At 45.7% G+C, this 23326-nt stretch overlaps 1 protein-coding gene and 1 non-coding gene across 3 annotated transcripts in view; both read right to left on the bottom strand.

The window, feature by feature from the left end:
* Nucleotides 1-1443: 1443 nt before the first annotated feature.
* The window catches only part of RC3H2 (ring finger and CCCH-type domains 2), a 33928-nt gene continuing 12045 nt past the window's right edge, over nucleotides 1444-23326 (bottom strand). Inside the window, exons 3-21 of one of the 2 annotated variants that reach the window (XM_056860044.1) lie at nucleotides 22372-22489; nucleotides 20660-20893; nucleotides 19362-19537; nucleotides 18734-18934; nucleotides 18283-18415; nucleotides 17060-17178; nucleotides 15172-15284; nucleotides 14219-14530; nucleotides 13643-13872; nucleotides 10699-11126; nucleotides 9586-9756; nucleotides 9091-9246; nucleotides 7410-7623; nucleotides 7192-7276; nucleotides 6378-6459; nucleotides 6038-6172; nucleotides 5115-5222; nucleotides 4245-4393; nucleotides 1444-2040 (exon numbers count right to left, since the gene is read on the bottom strand). In XM_056860044.1, coding sequence (XP_056716022.1) covers nucleotides 1851-2040; nucleotides 4245-4393; nucleotides 5115-5222; nucleotides 6038-6172; nucleotides 6378-6459; nucleotides 7192-7276; nucleotides 7410-7623; nucleotides 9091-9246; nucleotides 9586-9756; nucleotides 10699-11126; nucleotides 13643-13872; nucleotides 14219-14530; nucleotides 15172-15284; nucleotides 17060-17178; nucleotides 18283-18415; nucleotides 18734-18934; nucleotides 19362-19537; nucleotides 20660-20893; nucleotides 22372-22489 — 3354 coding nt within the window. In that variant the 3' untranslated portion in view covers nucleotides 1444-1850. The remainder of the gene's footprint in view (nucleotides 2041-4244; nucleotides 4394-5114; nucleotides 5223-6037; nucleotides 6173-6377; nucleotides 6460-7191; nucleotides 7277-7409; nucleotides 7624-9090; nucleotides 9247-9585; nucleotides 9757-10698; nucleotides 11127-13642; nucleotides 13873-14218; nucleotides 14531-15171; nucleotides 15285-17059; nucleotides 17179-18282; nucleotides 18416-18733; nucleotides 18935-19361; nucleotides 19538-20659; nucleotides 20894-22371; nucleotides 22490-23326) is intronic. The other variant, XM_056860045.1, reaches the window with a different exon arrangement.
* Nucleotides 18598-18684, bottom strand: LOC130487519 (small nucleolar RNA SNORD90). The gene has a single exon (XR_008933799.1). It is a non-coding gene; the product is annotated as a small nucleolar RNA SNORD90 (small nucleolar RNA).

Here is a 23326-nt window from a genome sequence, read left to right as displayed (position 1 = left end):
CCACGACATTACTGGAATATAGATATAGCTATATAGATATAGATATATTTTAAAAAAAACAGTCCTTGAATTTTCAGTTTGTATTAAGTTATGTACAACATATTTTTTTTCATGACCCTGTGAGTCATAAGAGAGATTTAAAAAAATTGATCCAAGTTACATCTGCAACCCTCAGGGAAATGCCAGTCCCGACCCACCCACCCCGGCCCCAGTGTGCACATGATGGTTATCAAAAAGCTTTGTCCCACATCCAGAGCTGCAATCGGAATATTAACAACTCTGTTTGCCAGCAACATGATAGTCTATTTTTTTTCTTCCTTTAAAGCCATTTGCTAGCAGGAATAGCCCTCGTGTACAGTACACCTGGCAGAAGTTCCGCTTGGCTAAAATATTCCAGTACATTTTTCAGAGTAAACAACTTCACAGAAGTTAATTAATAAACATTTAGAAAAAAAGAGAGAGAGAACTGTAAAACTCGTAAAAGATAACTTATGAAAGAAATTGCAGAGGGCAAACTAGGAGAAGTTATTTTGCCAGAGTCCTCTTGCCCCTCTAACTTCAGAGTGGCCACATTTGTTAAATAAGAAAAAAAATGGCTCAAATGCTAACATTGAGGGTGGTGATGTATTATTTCAGTTGACAGTTTCTACCAAATGGTGTTTTTTTTTCTCCTTTCCCAGTCACATCTTCAGAGGACACATTTATTCATTTTTCTGTACAAGCTCAGCTAAAGCTATATTATTAATAAGTTCAAGGCCCTGTCTGAATAATCAGTAAGGAACCCAATTACCAAGGATTCTCAGTAATACTATAACCAACAACATCAGGCGCATCTAAAGAACCGCTAATCAAGTATAGCAACAGCAATACTGTGTTGTTAAGTCAGTGCAAACACAAACATATACAAGGTTTTCGCAGGGAATCCATGAGGCTCTGGATGCCAAGTCACCTGGGGACTGTGCCAAGGGACCTCCTCCTCAGCACAGTGCCCACAGAACGAGCACATTGTGTTATCAAAACGGAACGTAGCAATTCAGCTTACAACTTGGAGCAGTCAAAGACAGAGCACGTAAGCGGAAAGACTCAGGCACTTGGTTTTGCATTCTATAATTTGTACACAGGCAAAGTGCTTGATATATGGAAATACCAAGTCCCCAAGCAGAAAAAGATGGAGGGGGGTTGGGGGGGGAAATGAAGATGCAAAGTGAGGCACTGCTGCATATAATGTAGGAGTGCAAAACGGGGAGAAAAACACAAAAACAAAGAACTGTATCAACCCTGAATTAAAAGTCTTATGGTAAGAAGAACCCCACCCTCTTCCTTTCTCTCTCACACTGTTTCATGCAAAGGTTCCACAGCTGGAGAAACAAGCAGCTGCAGCCAGATGCAAAATTCCTCTCCTGTGAAACAAGAATGAGGCAAAAATAAGTTAATTCTACTTCCTCAAGGTGCATCGCCTGAGGATCCTGCTGGCTTAAATAAGTGACTCATTAATTTCCCTAGGGAAGCCATTTTAAAACAAGAATGGCTCAGCTGGTGCCCTGGACTTCTACAAACTCATTAAAAAGCTGCTTTAAGCTTAAGTCAAACAATGTCCAACTTCTACCACTCATGGAAAGTGAACACCTGATCCTAGCAGAATTGGTGATTTCTTTTTCTTTTTTCCAGAACACTATTTTGAGAGGGCCTTGACGTATCAAAGAGTCCACAGGAAATAGATGACCCCAATATTATTTTCTTAAAAAAAATATACATTATATAATATATATATATTATATATATATATATATATAAAAAGCAAGGGTAGATGCTTCCATAGCATGGTCACAAGCTTGAAAGCAGAACACCTCTCAGCTGTTCACCAACTTGCCATTTGCAACTGGCCTTAAAAAGTCATTTTTCCCTTCCACCATAACATGAGTCGTTTTGAGAACAAGGCCGCCCACGCCAACGGACGTTGTAATGGCCAGGGAGCCTGTGCAGGAGGCCATTGGCTGACTGAAGCAGGAAGTCACTGGCAGGATTGTTTTTTGCTTCTCCCTGGTTGGGAAGTGGGATGAAGAGAAGAGAAAGGAGACAAAAACCAAACAGATTACGTTTTGTGTGTGTGGTGGGACAGCTCTGTTGATCCACAAGTGCTGCTCCCTGCAGTCCTCTGAGGCATCTAGAAACCCAGCAACCATCCTGAGTCTCTGCTTGGTGATGCGTGGTTCTCCCAGATTGCCTGACCCTTGGAGGGGTTTCTCTTTCGCTTCTTCTTTGGTATGCTGCCGCCAAATGGTCATTTACCTGCCAAGAGGGCCTGTAATCCCAGCTTCCCTTCTGCATTGCCATTCTAAGGCTCTACCTAGTATCCGTTCCTCCCCACCTACTATTAGTGGTATGGTTACCATGGGGATGGCTTACTGCACTTAAGCACTTTCAGGGAAACAGAGATTTAGCAACTGACACTTCCCTTCCCTTGGTGCCTGCTTTAATGCATTTAACAGTGGAGGTATAAGTGGTCTGGAGAACAACTACCAGCATTTAAAATAGTAAAGAATTTGTTAAAAATAAAATGTCCACACACATACTGTCCGCACAGCAATCAACTGAGCAAGAAATACAAAGGAAATATGTAAACATGTGACCCTCTGCCCCTCAGCCCTATACATACCCTAGCTCATCTTGTTCTAAGGCAGGTTCTTTAACATCTAAGTTAGCTAAAAGCTTCCCACTACTTTGGAGTCTTTATCCAGTCAGCCAGCCTTTTGTCTCCTCTGCACATGAGAGCTCCCTCCTGCAAGTTATCCCCAAATGGAATAAGCCAAAACAGACCCCTCTCCTTCCATGCCAAGGGATTTTATTCTCTCTGTTTGCCCACCCCTTGTAGGTCAAAGAAACCTTTCCCGAGAGCTACTGGAAGATAACCACCTAGACCAGTGGTTCCCAAAGTGGGCAGTACCACCCCTTGGGGGGCAGTGGGATTACATAGGGGGGCACTAAGAGGCAAGGGGACAGCGGGGGGTGCTAGAGGTGGGCCCCCCAACTGTTTTGTTGGATAGGGTAGAGGGTGCTGGGGTTGAGCTTGTGGAACCAAGGAGGCGGTGACCCGAAAGGTTTGGGAACCTAGACCCTCACACTGCCAAGTCTCTGTGCCAACTTCTAGGTATCAGTCTCTAGCTACAGTGTGAGCTGGCCATTTCACTGTCTCTAGCCAGGATGGTCATTCGTGTTTCCAAAGCTTTGATGGTTGGTACTTGGGTGATGCTTGGGAGTAACCGACTTCCCCCCTCCTGCCTGTCTTTTGCTAGAAGAGAGAAAAACCTTTAAAGCTAAACGTGTGTGTGTGTGTGTGTGTGTGTGTGTGGGTTTGTGAAGCCCAAACCTCAGAGAGGAATTTCACCACAGTGTGTATGTACACTCACATCTCACATGTGATCAAACAGCCACAATTTAAGAGACAATCTCTCCATCTGAGTTTGCCTGGCCCTCTGGAGAGAAGCAAACCACATAGGTAAGAAGTAGATGTTCTACATTAAGAGCATTTTGTGGAACTCCCTTGCTAAATTGAAACGAGGTGGTTGCCACTATTTATATCCACACAAAAATAAATAAGTTTGTGACTAACAAACTCAGTGGTGCCTTTAACCCAGGCAAGTTGCAGCCCTGACCCTGCAGCTCTGATGACCAAGGTCAGCTGAGCTTAAAGGTAGCATTTCTCTGGGATGCTTCAGCCAGACAGAGCCTGTTTTTTTGTTAAGAGTTGGACTCAGTGGCATGCTGGACCTTTCCTAGTTTCTATGAACCAGTCATCTTTTATCGGGTCATCATCCGTTTGCAAAAAAAGAGCATCACCTCCTGAATTACACAGAACTCTCCATTTGGTAGGGGCAGGCAAACCAAGCAAAGCTGAATCTTTACAAGACTGAGGAAAAAATGGTTGGCAGATGTTCAGATCTGTTAGTAACCATATAGGAAACTCCTCCACCACAATTCAGATGCACTGCCAACAGTGTGACCTAACTTTCAGCTCTGAAGCTACTATCAGTGCTCAGTTTCATTTTTTGGGGGGGCTATCAGCCTGGTCCAGAACAGGGCGAGAGGGCCCAAAGGAGTGGTCCAGCATGCAGTAAAGATATTGCAGTGAACGGGTCAGGGGAGAGGGCAGAGACCTCTCACCACTGATGCTTTCTGAGCTCAGGGGAGCATGCGAGAGAGAGCTTTAAAGAGATTAGACACTGTTGGTTTTGTCTAACACTCACAGAATAGTAAGGTCTTCACCTAAGCTGGGCCTCTTCTGCTGCCTGGGTTCCTTCTGGGACTGCTCCAATGAGTGGCCATTCTCCAGAGCTGACCCATTGAACAGATGATCATCTTGACCGCTGATCCCAAGCTGTAGGCTCAAAATCTCCTAAAGAGAGAAGATAGAACGTAAAAAGCCAATCCTAATTTTGTCCTTGTCAGCCTGTGTCCTTTACCTGTGACCCATGACAGCTTCAGAGTAAGGCCTCCTACCTCTTAAAATAAAATTATGGTAGTACTGAAAACTGTAGAGAAGGGTGCAGTGGAGAGGGGGAAGGACAGGGCTTGAGGAGTTAGCCAGACATGCTTTGCAGACCTGATAGGGATCAGAAGTACACAGAGAGCTGGCATTCACATCGTGGCCAACAGAATGAGCTGTGATCTGGAAGGTCACTGGTGCAAACCTCACTTCTGCTCTAAACTCACTTGATAGCATTAGGCAAGCCACTCTCATTTAGCATCCACCCCCCAATAAAATACCCAGCCTACCTTACAAGGCTGTTTGTAAGGATTATTATGATAATTTACACGAAGCATTTTGAACGCTGAAAGCACTAGAGAAATGCAAAATATCATTATTATGGAGATGACTAAATGGCATTCTCTGTGGTTGTTCTAAGAAACATAGGATTTCCTCTGCTTGGACAGTTAAAGCATGGGTAATTTTTGAAAGTATCAGAAAAAAAGCTGCTTTGGCAGCTGGGATCGGGCTGACACCAGGTCGTTTTGATTCCATATTTTAACAGCATGGCCACCTGCTCTGAATTCCTTAGACAAGACAGAAGGAAAATACCCCATGCAAAGTTCAGCAAAGTGAAAGGCTTCCGTACTTCCATTTGTTCCACTTGCCCATCAGGTTCATCAGCATCCAGGGCTGAAAGCTCTAACTCGATGTCTCGGTCTGGCTTTGTGTCTGCACCGTCTTCCGTGTAGTCAGTCTGGGGGTGATGGTGGTAGGGAAACAACACACAAGATTTTTAAACAGGTAGAGATCACACACAGGTGCCACTCAGGACAAGAACCCAGTGTGGAGACAGATGAGCCAACAGGATGCCAGTGTTGAACGAGGACTTGGGAGACGCATGTTTAAATTGCCTATCAGCCATAATCCTTCTGGGGTGTCCCTGGCCACTCTCTCTCAGGGTCACCTACCTCGCAGGGCTGATGTAAGGATACAATGGGAGGGGGACGGGAGAGTCATACATTCACCCGGGGTTCCTTGGCAAAAGGGCAGAATAAAAATGCAATAGACTGATCTGCCTGGTATGCAGAAGGTCCCAGGTTCAATCTCCAGCGTCTTCAGTTAAAAGGATCAGGTGGTAGGTGATGTGAAAGAGCTCTGCCCAAGGCCCTGGACAGCAGACAATACTGACTTTGACAGACCAATTGTCAGATTCAGGAGAAGTCAGATTCATGTGTTCAACTATGGCATGGCAGCTCATCACATAGAATAACAGAATCATAGAGTTGGAAGGGGCCATACAGGTTATCTAGTCCAACCCCCTGCTTCATGCAGGATCAGCCTAGAGCACCCCTGACAAGTGTTTGTTCAGCCTCTGCTTAAAGACTGCCAGTGAGGGGGAGCTCACCACCTCCCTAGGTAGTTGATTCCACTGTCGAACAACTCTTACTTTAAAAAAATGTTGCCTAATATCCAGCCAGTACCTTCCCGCCCGCAATTTAAACCCATTATTACGAACTATCACATACTCCCATAAGAAATCAACAGCCCACCAACTCCCAGTCTCCTTACCTCTCCATTTCTCAGATCAATCTCTTTGCTCAAAAGGTTCAAGGTGAGGCGGCTGCCTTCATCTAAAGAGCTCCATTTCTGCTGCGTGGCCAGAGCATTTGCCTCTCTCTGAAGTAGCAATGAGTTGCTTTTGGCCTGCAGGGAAGAGCAAAACGTAGCAAACTGAGCTGGAAAGTCAGACAAGTTGCAGCTAATAAAAGTGACCTTGGTAAGCACACAGTGTACAGCAAAAGGCTGCACAGGAGAACTAATTACTCTGTGTCTTCTCTCTGCAATTCCCAACTGACTAACAAAAATCCGGGATGACAATGCTGAGTATGAAGTTGCAGGAACAAGCTACCTGCTGTAGTTCGATGCTCAGTAGATCTCCAGTGCTGGAATGCTTTCTTGGGGCAGATATATCAGTAACTATGAACCGGTCCCTTGGAAAAGGAAGGGTTAAAGGGTTACAATTCACATGATATATAAACCAAAGTGCAGCACAGAGACTGATGGGTGTCCCTGCTCTTCCTCCCCAACCCACTCCAAATTAAGTAGGCTACTGGCAGAGCAGATCATCCATATGAACACTTTTCTTAATCAGACAAGACACACATTTGAATCCCACCTTTGCCACAGCCCTATTAGCTGACACTAGGCAAGTGACTCTGTTTTCAGCCTTAGACTCCCAGATGCAATATGGGGGAGAATAAGTCTGGCCTATCTTACCGGCATGTTGTAAGGATTACAAGAAAATGTATATGAAGTGCTTTAAATAATGGAAAACAGTATACTATGTAAGTATTATTAACATGTGCCAGTTGTACATGTGCTTGTGCCTGGTTTATGAATCAAAGGCTGACTTACAATAGCACTGCTATGTTCTTGTGCTTTGCACGACCCTTCTGATTTTAGCCTTAGCCTGCCTTTGCTATGAGAGAATGTACTGACTAAAATGCCACATTCACATGCAAAAGCTGCCTGAGGAACTGTGGAGTCTGTGCTAATTGCAGCATCTACACACAGCCTGGTATCCCTCATTTCTGTAGTATGAATGGGCTTAGGGTCAAGGGTAGAATAAGTGGCTTGTAGGTTCTGCTCCGAGACAGACAGCCTTGCGAAAATCAGCCCTGTATCTCTAAGGATTGCTGACAGCTGTGATCCTACTTGCTTACCGTTCTATAAAGGGTGCTGATGAAGTAGAATCTGAACTATAGGAGCTCCATCTTGAATCAACAGTGCTGACATATGGGATATAATCTGTGAGAGACAAAAGAACAAACAATTATTGGAAGAGAAAATTACCACCCCTGGCCTCTGCTGTTGTATTTCCAGTCATGGTGGCAACCCCCCTCTATACCTACCCAAGGCTATAAACCAACATAGCTTGTACCTGACATGCTGATTGGCTTTGTAGCACTTCCTTGGGAAGCAGTGGCCTGAATTGGATCTGTTGTATGGTAACCCGTGCGAGATGAACGGGAGATTGCGCCCCATTTGGAGATGATAGGCCCATCGCTAAATGGAATTATGGGGTCTTCTTCCTTGGGCCTTCGTTGGGTTTCAAAGAGATGTACCCGCCTCTTCATGTCACTGCTGTCCAGATCCTGTGCATGCCAGACAGAAAAGGCAAAGTCATGGTCTCCAGACTGACTGCAGCATTCAGTACCAATCCTGATGCTACACTTTGCGCCTTTAGGACTGAAGTGTAAATTAAACAATATGTATCATTTATTATCTTGCATCAGTACATTCAAATAATTTCACCTGCATTATCTCAGGATAGATTTGTACATTACAAAGCCCTCAATGGCCACTGTGAGGAGTTTCACAGAAGGGAGCTCCCCTTCTCGGAACTCAATTCTATGGCACGCACAGGCCCAATTTGGATCAGGGCTGTGGGACATGGGGAGAAGGTGCAGAAGCTGTCCCAATCTGAAATGGCTCGGGGGTAAATTTTCCCAGTGGAGCAAACAGCGGTTCCCCAAAATGTTTTAGGTCTGGAAAATGGTGAGGGAGGGGGAGAGGCTTAAGTACCCTCTCCATCCAAACTAATTCCCTAAGCAGGGAACTCCCAGAACATTGCTGCTTCCACACAGCAAGAGCTGACAGAAGGAAAATGGCACTGATGCTGGCAGGGCCTTGGAAAATGTGCACCTTTCAATCCAGACAGCATGCTAGTACACTTGGACTGTGTTCTTTCATAAAACAGCAAGCTGTGGATGAGTGAAAACCTGGATAATTAAAGGATGACATCATGTGAATGCTAACAAAAACTTCACTCCAGATTTGAAGCAAAGGGAGAGAACATCTCTGTGGAAGCAGCCCATATGTCGACTGGCCACGTGGACTTCATAACAAGAGAATCAGCTCTTAATAATCCTTACAATAAGGTAAAGCGTGCTGTCGAGTCGCAACTGACTCATGGTAACCCCAAGAAGTTCCACCTCATGGGGTTTTCAAGGCAACAGATCAGTAGAGGGGGTTTTCCATTTGCCTTCTTCTGCATAGCACCCACAGTCTTCCTTGGTGGCCTCCCATCCAAGTACCAATCCTGCTTAGCTTCTAAGCTCTGATGAGATCGGATGAGTCTGGGCTGTTAGAGCTGCAGGTGCAATTATCTTCCCACTGCAGATGGAGAAGGGCAGGGGCCACAGCCGATCATATAACGAAAATGTGAAGCTTCCTGACACTGGTCCATCTAAGATCTCTTGTCTCCTTTGATTGGCAGCATGTCTCAAGGGTCTCTGGCAGAGAAACGTCTTTTCTGTTTTTTCCAGATCCTTTATCTGGAAATGCTAAGGACAGTACAGGAATCACCATGCACGCATGCATGTAACACAGGAAGCTGCCTCTCTGACTGCAGGTCCTGCTTGTGTCAGGCAAAAAAAAAAATCTTTCCACGACACAAGATGCCAAAGACGGAACAGGAACCCTTTTACACGCAAAGCACATACTCTGCTCACAGCCATGGGCTCTGCCAGGTTGAAATAAAGTGGTTACAAGAAAGCTCTCCGTATTGTATCGGCGGCTGGCTATTAAACACGACAGGATCGAGAACAAAGCTGCCGTACCATGAGCACCGTACTGGAGTTGGCAATGACATCCTTGGGCTCCGATTCGATGGCACTTATGCAAGAGCTGATTGTGCCACAGGACCACGGCGAGTAGTGGGAAAGGCGGTTGTCTTCGTACTTGGTGTTGCTTAAGTCACTTGAACTTTCACAGAACTGCAGGGAACAGAAGACAAAGAAAAGATCCATTCCTTATTATAATGTGAAGTACTACCCAATCTCACCAACAGCTTGTGAGCTAGCCTCCTTTCTGATTATTTATATATTAGGTGGCATTTTACAGCAAGTTGAAAGATCTGTTCCAAGGAGTTTGACAAATGGAGGGAGTCCACACAGGAAGAGGAGATGCAAGAGTAACAAGGGATGAATGCGACAAAATGCAGCTGTACTAACAGTGTGTTTCATTGTGGGTGTGGGAACATAAGACTCCACACAGCTGGGGTTAGAGGATACGACAGGGGTGCCACCTCCCACCCTGATGCTTCAGTGCCTTACTTCCGTGCTAAAGTCTACGCTGAATAGTGGGGAAGGCGGTGTCGGAGACTGAGTAGCCGTGGAAAGGGCAGAGGATACCAGGGGAGTCTTCTGTGCATGGCACTGGGCCCACTGCTCTGGCTTCCTCCTTAGTGGGTCATCGTAAGTGGGCTTCAAATGGCCACAAGGTTCCTAAAAAGAAGGTGCCAATCAGCGAAACAAACAAGGAGCAGCTTGTATCAGATGCAAGCAGGAAGCTTCATTCAGTGGCTGAATTAAGAAATCAGAAAGTAAGGATCACCTCCCCCACACACACACACACCTGCAAAGACCTAACTTCTCCTGATGTCAATTATATCGGAGAAAATAAAAGGACACAGGCACTCTCCCTAACTATGGATGGGTTAGCTGTGCTTTTTCAAAACGCTTCCCCCAAAAGTGTAACCAAATAGCTCCTTGAAGGCTGTATGCCGGTCAGGAGAACTAAGCTGTTTGAACACAAGAACTGTCAGTGCCCAATTTCCAAACAGGAAGAGGTGCTGGTGGTTAACTCTGCCTGGAAAACATGGCTGTGACCCACAACACCTACGCCCAGATGTGTGGTGGGACTCAAGCCCACAGCGGGTCCGAGCTGGGAAATGACAGCAGATAGTGAGAGTTACTTGGTCTCCTGCAGCAAAATCTTTAACCCAGGGGAATCTGCGAGCCTGGGAGACAAAAGAGGGGCCTGCAGGGAGGTCAGTCTCACCACCAAAGAAACTTCTAGCAAGAGGGCAGTGCTCCATGACCCCTATGAACACATGAAGGTGCTTTATATCAAGTAGCTCCATCTAGCTTTGACTGGCAGCTTGTCTTCAGTGTCTCAGGGAGAGAAAGTTATTGTCCAACACCTGCTCTTTTAGATTCTTTTTACTGAAGGTGCCAGGGATCGAACCTAGGATCATCTACATGCAAAGCAGAGGAAGCACTCTGCCACTCAGCCACAGCCCCACCCTCTTGTTGCTCCTTGTGAGCTGGCTACATACCTGACTTGGCCTTCCTTCTCCCTGGCCTTTACACCCAGTAATAGGTTAGAATTAGTCATAAGTCTCAGCATGGGAGGACCGAAGCCTCGAAGACCAACACAGCACCTACCCTTGACAAAGGCACTGTCCTTTGCTCAGCTGACAGCTGGCAGGCCATGGAATAGTAGCTGTCCAAGGAGTTGTATCTTTCTCGCAAAAAGGTCTGATAGACTGAGGGGTGCACAACATCCATGGGAGGTAAGGAGTTACTCCTGATGATGTCATCCCGGGGGTACATCTGCGGCCGCCAAATCCTTCGGCTGTCATAGACGGGGGCGTACATTCCAGACGGAACAGGAGGGACTGGCCCGTACGGCTGCGGTGGTGGAGGCTGGTAAGGAGAACTCAGCCTGTCTCGAGGGGGGAAAGTGCTGTAATGGTCACTGTAGGGCATGGAAGCAGGTGGAAGTGGGGGCTCTGGAACGTTGCTGGACCGAACAAAGCGAGGGAGGCAGGGACCTACACCGGCCTGGACAGTTGGTGGTGGTGGGTAGTATCCTAAGAAAAGAGGAGATATTTATTTCTCTCTCGTCATCATCCAGGCTTTCACACATGTCTAAGCTTGTCTATATACGTAGCAGTATGAGGTGACAGAACGGACTATACCTCTTCAGGATGCAGGTGTCTGCATGGTGGTGGTGATGGTTGGGAATCACACTTCTATTGTAAAACAAATTCTCCCTGCAAGTAAAAAACTAGCACAGCAGGTATTACGACTGATCTTGCTCCCTTGTTGTAGTTATTTTCTACTTGCAGGGTTTTTTTGTTTTGTTTTAAGTAAATCATTCAAAAGTTACATACCCCCAGGCAGTCTGAAATAGTACCATCCAATGCACCAACTTGTTCTGTTGGGTGCACTGATGGGGCACCAGAGAGCTCCTTTTGCTGCCCCCAGTTTCAACACAGCTTACTTGACTTCCTTCGTAAAATCCAGGCATCTGCTTAGAACACAGGCCTAATGCGAATCTTTCCCTTCTTGACATACATCTAAACGAGCAATCAGCATTTTCTTCTAATTATTTTTGAAAACATAATCTAAAATAAGAGATGTTCCCTTAATGTATAACTCCTGTCTATTATCAACAAATAACCAGCTGTAGCGCCACCCACAGAACACACACATTTCCTATACAGACTGAACTGCGAAGGAGAGAGAACAAAATATGCATGCAGATCAGTACAATTTACCCCTTGTACATTTCTTTTTGGGCTGAAATAAGGTACGACTAAAACTCTTCTTAAGAATTCCTTTGGATAAAGGGGATATGGGCAATTATCAACCTGTGTCCAACCTCCCCCTTTTTTGGGGCAAGATGACTGATACCCAGCTTCATATCTCACTATCCAAGTCTCCAGAAGCAGCTGTGAAGATCGTGGGCCAGTGTCTTGAGGCTGTGGTCAAGTAGCTGAGGGATTCTTAATCCAGACAAAATGGAGGTGATGCTGGTTGGAAAGGTAGAGCGTTTGCTGCTGATTTACCAAATCTAGATGGGGTTAGTACAAGTTTGGTAGTACAAAGTAAAACCTTGGGGGGCTGCTCTTGGACCCAGCCTTGCTGATGGATAAACAGGTCAGCGCTGTTGCTAAGAGTCCCTTCTTTCAGTTACACCTTCCTTGCAAGTTAGTCCCTTATTTAGACTCTGCAGACCTAGCCATGCTGATCTATGCTACTGTCACCTACACACTGAACTTCTGTAATATGCTCTACATGGGGCTGCCTTTGAAGACGGCTCAGACACTTCAACCGGTACAAAATACAGTGGCTGTCAGGGGTCAGCCACTTGGAAGATATCACCCCAGTGCTGCATCAAACTACACTGATTAGCTGTTTGCTTCTGGGCCCAATTCAAGTGCTGGTCATTATCTTTAGAGTTCTTCACCACCTAGGGCCTCCATGCTCATCTCCTTGAATAATCTTATGGGCCAGTTACATTCCTCAGACAGCTCCCTCCTTGTGCTGCTTGCTCTTAGGACTGTTTGCACAGCTACAACCAAGACATGGGATTTATGTGGGATAGGTCCTCTCCTCTTGAATGGTGTACCAAAGTGGACACTACAGAGGATACCCTCACTGGCTACATTTAAGAAGGTGTGCAAGACAGTTTCAGAGGACAGCAAACTGTTTCAGCAGAACTAGCGCTGTGTTTTAACATCTCTGTGCATTCTTAAATGGCAGTATGTTTGATCGGTTAACAGATTTCTATGTTTTATGTCGTTGCAACTTGTTGTTGCATTGTTAGCTGCTTTGAGCCCAAGAAAATAAGTCAGGATATAAATATTTTAAATAAATAAATAATAAAAATTACTTAGGCTTTTAATTAAGAGGTTTTTTTAAATTGTTTTTATGCCCTGCTGCTAGCCCCAAGGGATATTTATGGGAATCTTTTTATAGGGTGCTAAATGGTTTGTGCTGATCTTATGTCTTGCTAATTTTAATGTTTTGTTTTTTATGGTTTTATTGTGAATCACCTCAAGCAAGGTCTCTGGAGAAGCAGCACATAAACTTAAATGGACAAGAGAGAACCAGCAAGGCGTAGTGGTTAAGAGCAGTGGTTTGGAGAGGTGGAGTCTGATCTGGAGAACCGGGTTTGATTCCCCTCTCCTCCACATGAGCAGCGGAGGCTAATCTGGTGAACTGGATTTGTTTCCCCATTCCTTCATATGAAGCCATCTGGGTGACCTTGGGCTAGTCACAGCTCTTACAGCTCTCTCAGCCCTGCCTAACACAGGGTGTCTGTTGTGGGGAGGGGAAGAGAAGGCGGTTGTAAGCCGGTTTGATTCTTCCTTATGTGGCAGAGGAAGTCAGCATATAAAAACCAATTCTTTTTCTTGTTTGAGTTCAACAAAAAGGAGAGCAGTAGTGAAAACAGACTAAAGCACTAACAGCAACAGAATTAAAAGTAAACAGCAGCCATCCCAGTCATCCCACCCTGTTCAGACCACTAAATTCTGCTATAATTATACACATGCCCATTTCTAGGCACCCCTTGCCTCCCTCTGCATCCGCTTCTCACCTGCTTGTGGGTACTGTGGGGTTTCGTAGGACAAGTGGGCCCGGGGATCTTGAAAATACTGCAGGTTGTCAGAGCGTGGAGGGTAGATAGGCACTCTTGGTGCGAAAGGGCTGGACTTGGGGGGCACAGAGCCCATCTCTGTGCCAACAGGAAGTGGAGGAGGAGGAGGTGGGCCCGCTGAGGCAGCTGCTGCCTGACTGACAGGAGTCTTTGGTGGAGAACCAATTTTACTAAAAAAAAAAAGGGGGGGAGGGAGATCAAGTTAGAACTGTCATGCAATTAAATAAATATTAATTAACTATATTGAATGTATTGATTTATCAGTTCTGTACATGAACCAAGACAAAAATTCTAAAGGAAAAAAACCACTTTCTTTGATTTTATATCTTGCACACAAGCGTTTTAGGAAGCACCATCTCAGAAAAGGCAAACTCCCTGCAGGGGAGGAGGCACAAATGCCTGTTCCAAAATGGGCTTTGTTTTCTGCTTGGACACAGCCTGGCTGACTTGCTTGAGTCGAACCATTTGCTCCATAAACACCTGTGATGCGCTTGGCTTTCTGACACTAACACGTACTTTTCAAGCAGGGGATCTGTTGGAGATCCAGCGACATTCTGACTGTTGGTTCCAGCCTTCCCTGCTTTCTTCACACTCTCCAGAACTCGTAGGGAAGAGGTGTCGGCACACCGTGGAATCAGCTGCGGCAGGCCACTCTCCAGGCTCGTGATCCCGTTGGTGCTAGGAACTATCTTTCCTGCCGATTCTGCGCTTCCTATGATGGAAATAACACTTCCTGCTGTGGTGGCGACAGTGCTGGTTACGTTGGCTTTGCTTAGCAGCGGGAAGGTCCTTACCGTGGCACTCATCTTCTTGTTCCTCAGTCGATACCTACAGTTTCGGAAAAGAAAACGAGATCTCCCTGGGCGGCTGAATTTGGGAGGGAAATCATTTGCAAGCAAGAGGAAGAGACCTAGTTTCCTCCGGCCTCTAGAAGCAGTCAAACTGAAGGATTTGGACAGTAAGAGGGAAGGTGGCAATTTGAAAAAGGCTGCAAAGCTCCTATTCCAGTCTGCTTTAGAGTTCTTGGATTTTGGGGAGCTACTATTTGAAGAGTGGAAACAGACAACCTTTTTTTAAGACAGCTGAAAGTGACATGAGAGTGCCTTCCCTTCCCACCTGTGTAGCATCTATTTTTTTTTCTCCACTACCACCTTGGATCAAATGGGTTTTGGAAGCAGCCTGCCAAACCTGCCAATCAGAGGGAGAAGTGGGGCAAGCGCATGTCTCACAAGCCTTCAGCTCTCTTTGAAAAAGCTGCCACCCTAAGGAAAAGTTTGCCGCCACCACAACCTAGGCAGTGTTTCCTTACCCAGCTGCCATACAGCAGGCAAGCAGCTCAATGCAGTTATAGGTGGAATTAAGAACACTTCCGCTTTCAAGGAGGGTCTCTGGTTTGTCAAGGGAACCCTGTGAAGGTCAGGAATCCATGGGAAGTGGAAAAGAAGAGCAGCTTTCCTCCCACTACTTACTTCTCCAACTCTTCCTGAGAGTGAGCAAATGTGCAGTTTGTCCCACGCGGACACCCGCCTTGTTGTCGCAGATCCCGGCACATGCTGGTTTTGTATTTGCTATTTGGTTGTGGCTTTCAAGACAAGGAGGAGGAGAAAAAAGATATGGCTGATTACGTGCGGCCTGGAAGACACCCACCAGCGTTGCTACTCTTTCCACTGATTTAAACAGACAGAAACAAAACAAGTACTTCTTGCTGTAGCAGCAGATGTGGTGCATCCTATGTTTGGAGGCAGTAACCAAAAATGGGGCACAGAGGATGAAAGAAAAAGGGGGAAAACAACTAGAAGAGCTACGGCCTACCTGTGACTCCTAAATCTGCTGGGGGCTGGCACCTGTGGGTTAATAGCACAAGGAGCAACCAGAGGAGGCAGAGAGCATCGGAACTGTCCCACTGTACCAAGCCCAGGTCCATCTAGTCCAGTGGTGGTGAACCTATGGCACGCATGCCAGAGGGGGCACTCAGAGCCCTCTCGTGGGCACGTGCGCTGTCGCCCCAGTTCGCCTGAGCTCGTTACTAGAAAGCCAGAGTGAAGCAGGGCCGGGCTGCTCCCCTCCCCCTCTCCACACGCGCCTGAGGGCATTTCTCACATCAACGCCCCTCTGCCCAGCAGCCCAATGGGAGTGCTTCCTCCCTCCCCTGTCACATGCGGCAGGGCGGCTCACATGTGGCAAGAGGGTGCTGCGTGGACGGCAGCCTGTTGAGTCTGTGGCAAAGGTGATTCCTGTGGTGGGGTTGGAGAGGAGCTAGGTTGGAGGGGAGCATAGCTCACAGCGTGGCATAGCTGGAGGGAACAGAGCGCTCGGGCCTCAGCACGGGCTTTGCGGTGCCTCCCACCTTTCAGTGAAATCCCCTACTAAAAGAGGAACACCCACTTACCCAGCATGTAATTAACCTGTGAAACTCTGTTATTGTGTTTTTCTTTTAAGACAAAAGATGTTAATGTATGAATTGTTTTTTCTAAACTAAAACCTCAGTATTCAGGTTAAATTGCCGTGTTGGCACCTTGCGATAAATAAGTGGGTTTTGGGTTGCAGTTTGGGCACTCGGTCTCTAAAAGGTTCGCCATCACTGATCTAGTCCATCACTACGTTTTCTTATGACAGCCAGTCAGATTATTCTGGACACCTACTTGTGGAATGAAGGAGATCACCATCCCCCAGTTTATGCATAGCTATCTGCCTTTGGCAGTTTTCATTTAGTCATTCTAGCTAATAAAAGCAATTACAGACATATTCTTCTTTATAAATGGATCTAATCCTTTTAAAAACAAGCTTATTCTCCAAATTAGCACAGATTCTGGATCTAGCTGCCAGGGAAGAGGAGGGATTAACCCTAGCCCTCCCCCCAAAACCTCAAGGCTACAGGGGAGAGTTAGTTACAGCGAGCATGCACTGACAAAACAGGCCTTGGTCTTCTCTTTCACTTGTACACTGAACACATGAAGCTGCTTTATACTGAAGCAGACCCTTGGTCCATCAAAGTCAGTATTGACTACTCTGACCGGCAGTGGCTCTCCAGGGTCTTAGGCAGAAGTCTTTCACATCACCTACTTACCTAGTCCTTTTAACTGGAGATGCGGGGGATTGAACCTGGGACCTTCTGCATGCCAAGCAGATGCTCTACCACTGAGCCACAGCCCCTCCCCTCCATTATTCAGTGGAATCCACCATTCCCTTCCCACCCAGCTTCTCTGAGGAAGTGATGGTATGCCATATGCACATGCCATCTCCTTTAAGGATTCAGTGTTTCCCACATCATCTACTAACAAGACAGAACAAGGATGGCTTTGATGAAAACTCCACTGACTGTCTGGGACAACCTGTGCCGAGCACTGACGTAATCACCTGTGGTGTTTCATGGCCTTTCCGACTATAGTTCTGAATGAAGTCTACCAGGCCGTGGACTACCGTCTTCACAGCCACCATGGCATTCTCCAGCTGTTCCCACGTTGGAGATGCTGCATCTGGAAGACCAGGAAAAGGGAGGAAGAAAAAGCAAGTCAATATTCCATGGATTTCAATATTCAAAACAAATGCTGCCTTCAACTGAGCAAAATTCTTTTTGGAAAATGTTTAGTGCAGGCATAACCAAAATATTCAGAAGTTCTGTGGCTATGATTTATCGGTTGTTGGGATTGTATATGTGAAGATGCCTGCCACAGCTGCTGGCGAAACGTCAGGAAAGAAAATACCAAGACCACGGTTACACAGCCCGGATAACCTACAAGAACCAATTGTATATGTGTGTTTGCTGCCCTGTGATTAATTGGCTTTGGTTTTGAATCCACCTTGCTATCTTGCTGAATTTTACAAAATAATTCTACTGGATGTTTCTATTCTGCTGGGAGATGTTTTGAACCACTCATTTGAAAAGCGGAGTACAAATGTTGTTAATAAATACAATAATTGATAAATGCAGAAACAGCAGAGCAATGTTCCACACGAGGAATACTTTCTGATGTTTCTGAGAAAGGCAAATAATCTGCCTAAGAGTTTTCTCTCCGAAGAGGCTGAAAACAATTTAAAAGGCAAGACTGTTTTTTGAGATCTCCTTGTCAATCAGTTCAGAATTACCCAGACAGAATAGAAAGCAAGTTAATAAGCATTTTAAACAGCCAGTGACAAGCGTTCCTCATGCAACTGTTAGGGCATATTTATTCATTGACTGAGGATATCTCTACGCCACCTCTTCAGAGTCCTGCTCAAGGCAGCTTACAATTAAAGCCACGTCAGAACGCTAAAGATAAGCCATTAAAAACAAGCCATTGGACATAAGCAGCATAAAAACTATCCATAAAATAGAAGCAGACCATTAAAAAGCTTTAAGATAAAAACTCTGACTTGTTTGTGTGCTACTCTTATGATGTATCCCACATTACAACATTTCTATATGGAAGGCACTCCTGGACAGGAAATAATATGTAGATTATTCCACGTGACAACGGCATATCTTGGCACAGGTGAAGCAAAGCCCAGGAGAGAGGAATTCCACAGGAGAAATCAAGAATACCCCTCTCCTTTCTTAAGATAAATGTATACACATGTATACACATACATCACTCACATACCTGGATTAGGATCTATGTTGGCCAATAGCTCCAAATGGGGTCGAAGCCTGTTTAAATTTGCAGGGTCACCAGTACGTTGCAGAACGATTGTCAGCTCTTGCACACTTTTTGCAAAGGATTCTGGGGACTGAAGCTAAAGACAAGAAATGTGTTAGCGATCTGCATGATATGAAGAAAACTTTACAGCTGCTCATGAAAGACTGAATTCTCTAAAATCTGTATTTTAAGATGGGGGTGTTATTGGCTTGACATGAAGCTTAGATGCGCAACAAGAGATGGTTTAAAAAAGAAATTTATTATAAGAGTGCAGGAGGTGTCTTCAGGTTGCATAAACGGAGGATCAGTGATGAGAGGCTGGGCCTCTCAGCTCATAATCTGCCCTATGCAGCTTCATCACCAGACGTGTCATATTGGGGCAAGAAAACGCAGCCACTTTAAAGCCACAGCTCACCTTGTCGATGATGGACTGCATGTGGGATTTGTGGGCCAAGTCACCATAAAGGAGGGACGACCACTGCTCTGGCGATATCCGAAGTCCCGCTTCCATAGCGATGTGGACAATCTGAGCATCATGTTCCCGGCGCAACGCTTCGTAACTGCGAAATTCCTCCTTCAGCTGCATCAGAGAAGAATCTTCATCCCTTTTGGTGACCTACACAAACAAGCCAGCTATGCCTAAATATTTGTTCCTGACCATAGCTAAGCATACCAAATATGGCATCCACACTTTAAATTTTCAACAGTCTTTATGGTTCAAGAAGAAACCCCATTTCATTTTTGCTACACACATGGATTTTTAATGTATTCTTGCCAACTAAGCAAGGGGGACTTAAAAGAATTTGATCCTTTCCCCTTGCCATTCTTCTTCAGGCATAGCAACAACGAAAAGCGGAAGCAAAATGGACAAACTGCAAAAAAAACCTTCCAGGGGTACTTGCTATAATTATTAAACAAACCTAATTTCATAGCCAGTGTTTCCTGAAATAACACTGCTAACTGTGAGCTGCCAGCAGAGAAGAAAAACTTACTTTTCAAAAGCCAACCCCCCCCCCCCAAAATCAACTGATTCAACATTTTACCTTGAAGCATGAAGCTCGATACAGCAGCTGCACAACGTGGCCAATGCTTGTTTTCGACGCCTGGGGGAATCGTGGCTCCAGCCTCTGGACAACAAAAAGCACCAGCACTTTCCGGGAGAGGGCAGAGCCGTCTTCTAAGGCCAGCAGCACCAGTTTCAAGGCTTCCTCCTGCATAGCTACAAGGCCACAAGCTGAAGTTATGGTCTCAAAAGGACAAGACAAACAATCCCCAGGCTGAAAGGACACAGGGGCTCTGGTGCTGAATCAGACTCTGACTATGGCTTTGCAGACAGTGGGGAATGGATACCTAACAAGTGCTTTAAAAAGTGAACAGAGGCCACCCACTACATCATGCAAGGGGAAAAAAGGAGCCAGACTTCTCAAATAGTGAAGCAGTCACAGCCTCGTCCAATTTTAAGACCACAGTAGAGACACATCGACCACAAAGATGTTGGAAATCAGTCTCCCTCATAAGGCAGGCTGCAGGTTCTCTTGGGCTTTGTGCATTAGCTGTCCACACCATTGCAACACTCCTCCCTGCTCCTCCTCCCCCCCAAAAGACATTGCAGCTCTGCTGGAGGGAGTATCTCCACGCCCCTGAAATAGTGCAGGGCCTTCTGGCCCCTAGACAATGAGGCCATTCCCCACTTTGCCTTTTCTCACATGCTGAAGCTCTCCTGTGAAATTTCACTCATTTTATCAAAACTCTTTTGGCTTCTCTTGACATTCCTTAACACTTTTGTTTGTGTAGGAGCCCCTAATTTTGCTTCAGATTTTGCTTCTGGAGAACCTCCTGGGACAACTCCAGGGAACAGGGACTATGCAATTTGTCTCTGCACAGAATGCCTGCTCATGCACAAGGGGTTCAACCTGGCCCCTTAAAGATTACTGTCTCTCTTCCACCCATAGCTGCCATATCCCTCTCCCCCTTCCTTCCATTACTATACTTGGGTGTTTTGGGGTGACAGGAGACAAGAGACAAGGAAGCATGGCTAGGGGATGGCCACTTTCTCGCTCTGCTTCTCACCTCCCTAAAGAGAAAGATGGAGAGTAGCAAGATGGAGAGACCAACAGCTGCATTTGCTGGCAGGCTGGGGTGGGGGTTTTGGTTCCATACCTGCCGCTACAAGCATCCTGCCAGCCAGCAGTTTTATACAGGCAAAACGAATGCACCTTTGTACGTTTTCAACTTCATTGAGAAGGCTCCCCAGCCTTCTGCTCTTTCCCAAGAGATATTAAATCTAAACACAACAGCAAGAACAATGAACCATCCCACTTCCCTTTACACAAGGGCTTACCTGGCCCTAGAAACTGGCACCCTCGTGCCCTGACAGCAGCCCACAGATTGGCAGACAGCTGCTGAGGGTTCTGATGCTGTAAGATCAGCTCCGTCACAGTTCTCTCGCCAAGGGAGCGGGCTGCCCGCATGGCTCTCACCCGACCCTCTTCTTCTACCAGCTGACAGTTCACCAGTGTCACCAGCTTCCTTTGCATTGGACGGCTCAGCGCGCTCTGGTTCAAACTGGCAACACCTTTGAAAGGGGGAGGGGGGAGACACAGGTTAGCCAAGGGACATTTGAATGCACACTCAACAGTAAGACTTCACTATTTCCCTACCTAGTCCCCAAAGGGGGGGGGGAGATATGAAATGCACACATACCAAAAAGAGGTATAAATTGACAGCCTGCAAAGAGTTGCATGTGGGGGGGAGAGGAGGACAGACAACTGGAAATTCCCTGCATACACACGCAGCTTAGTGAGACTGTGGCTTGCTTATCCCCAGATTTGAGCAGCCTAATGATATATTACAATTGCTGTAGACTCAGTGCCTTGACTGTTGAGGATAGGGAAGAGGTTAGCAGGAAGCTGCTGGTTAAATATAAACCTGAGGGGTATAGTGAGGGGAAGGAGATGTTTTTGCACCCTCCCTCCCCATACTATGTGGGTGAATTTTGATAGGGGAAAAGGAAACTAGGGTAAAGGGATGCATATCCCCAAACCTTATTTTTACCTCCCATGCCAGGTTACTTCAAACTGTTTGGGGCGCAGGCAACATCAGTCTCCCCCCCCAACTGCTGTCCCAAGTTTGCTATTAGAAAAAGTGGCAGGTTGAGGGCTCATGAAAAAAATATGAAGAGCAGAAATAACTGAAAAATTTCACTCTGACCCAGATCTCCTCCTCCAGTATATTATAAGCTCTTAGGGTCTTGAGCACAAATTTTACATTCCCCTGCTGTTTTATCTGTCAACTTCACTCAAAATTCTGAGGGCAATGAGCATGCTTAATCCTTAACAGGTGAAGGTTTTTTTTTTAAGGTCACAATGTCATATTTTGTATATTTTAGTATACTGAAAGCCAGTATGCTGAAAGCCATATTTTGTCTTTTATTTATTGCATACATTACATTAAACAGTAGCTTAATACAAAGAAGACAAAAGAAGAGAAGAAATGTGTTTACAACAATTCACAGCCTTTTGGGGTTTTTTTATTGTTGTAAACAGCCCTCTCTTGTCTATGAGGGGTCCTGCTTTACTGTCTTACTGCTGGCACTCAACCGTGAAGCTCACTAGTATAGGAACAAGCTTACAGCCTGGGGGAGTTACAAAGGGGAAGAACAAGCAATCTGTAAGATTCCCCCGCACACACACTCACAAACCTCCCCCTCCAGGATTCCATAAGGTCTCCGGCTAATTTCCTCAGCACCCTCTTGCTTCCTCTAACTGACTCAACTACTCTCAACATTCCTTGTTTCCTGGAGCATATGCATGTTTTACTTTTGTGTTGACAGTAGTTTTTCTTCATAGGTTGTAAGTCTTCCAGGATGTTGCAACCTCTATCTTATGTTGTTGCTGTTATTTTTCGAGACTAGCACAAGCCACCCACTTGGCCATTAGATACAGTAACAGAGAGGATTTAAATTCTAAAGCCTTTGATTTTAACAGGGCAAACCCAACACTTGTCTTGGCTGCTTTCACTTGCCCACGTGGAGAATCATCAGTAAGAACTCACCCTTGCCTCCACTCAGCGGCTTTAAATAAAGTGCCAGGTCTTCCACACATTTCTTTGCTATCTCGTAGTGCTTGTTCTCTCCTAGGTTACTTAGCTTGACAGTCTGGTGATCAGGTACCTGTCAAAGGTGCAGGAGAACAGTCACTGGCAGGCTCAACTGCCATCACACGGGACACCAGGCAAAGGTTAACAAACACTTTATTCCTTAGCTACTGGTAGGGGAGGGGTGATGACATCATGAAGGTACGTGAATTCAACAACACAAAATATATAAATCCATACTAATAACATTTTAAAAACGTAGCTGTGTCAGTAAGATTTATTTATTTTTTGTAGCCAGCCCATTCCCAGCACTAATGGACAGATAAACCTGGAAGTTCTCCATTTAGGAAGGAAACAAAGTTGAAGATCTTCTGTACTTTGAGAAAGCAACTGCTTAACTTGAGTGCAGCTCAAACCAGAGATGTAGCAGAAGAACTAATAAAACAAGATGGACTGTAATCAAATACAGGCCAAAAAATATTGTGGCAAACCAAAAGGTCACCGTGGTTGAACTGAAACAGCTCTAATTGTTGATCCAACAAGGAAAAGTAAGCAGAGAGATCTTGCTCCATATTTAGAACCTTTGAAAAGGGAGTTGTTTAGGATACAAGAATTTTGGGGAACACTTGGCCGAGAAGCAAGCAGCAAGTCACACAGCTAGCCTGATAACACAGCTAGCCGTTCTTCTCCATAGCGCAAAGAAACACAGGGCTGATTCACACAGTTACAAATCCAATGTGCACAAGTGATAAACACAGAAAGGCTGTTCTCAGTGCTTTCGCATCCCGTATCTGATCAGAGCTGACTGTGCAGGAAGGCAGATTTACAACTGCATTCCAACCTTCCTGCATTTGACAAGGCACACGAGATTGTGGTTCAAGACATTCTTCTCCTCACTGCCTGTTTGCAGATA

This window comes from Euleptes europaea, chromosome 14 (genome assembly GCF_029931775.1).
Source record: "Euleptes europaea isolate rEulEur1 chromosome 14, rEulEur1.hap1, whole genome shotgun sequence".
Classification (NCBI taxonomy): Eukaryota; Metazoa; Chordata; class Lepidosauria; order Squamata; family Sphaerodactylidae; genus Euleptes; species Euleptes europaea.
The sequence above is the reverse complement of the archived record's forward strand: the minus strand, read 5'-3'. Positions and strand labels throughout refer to the sequence as shown.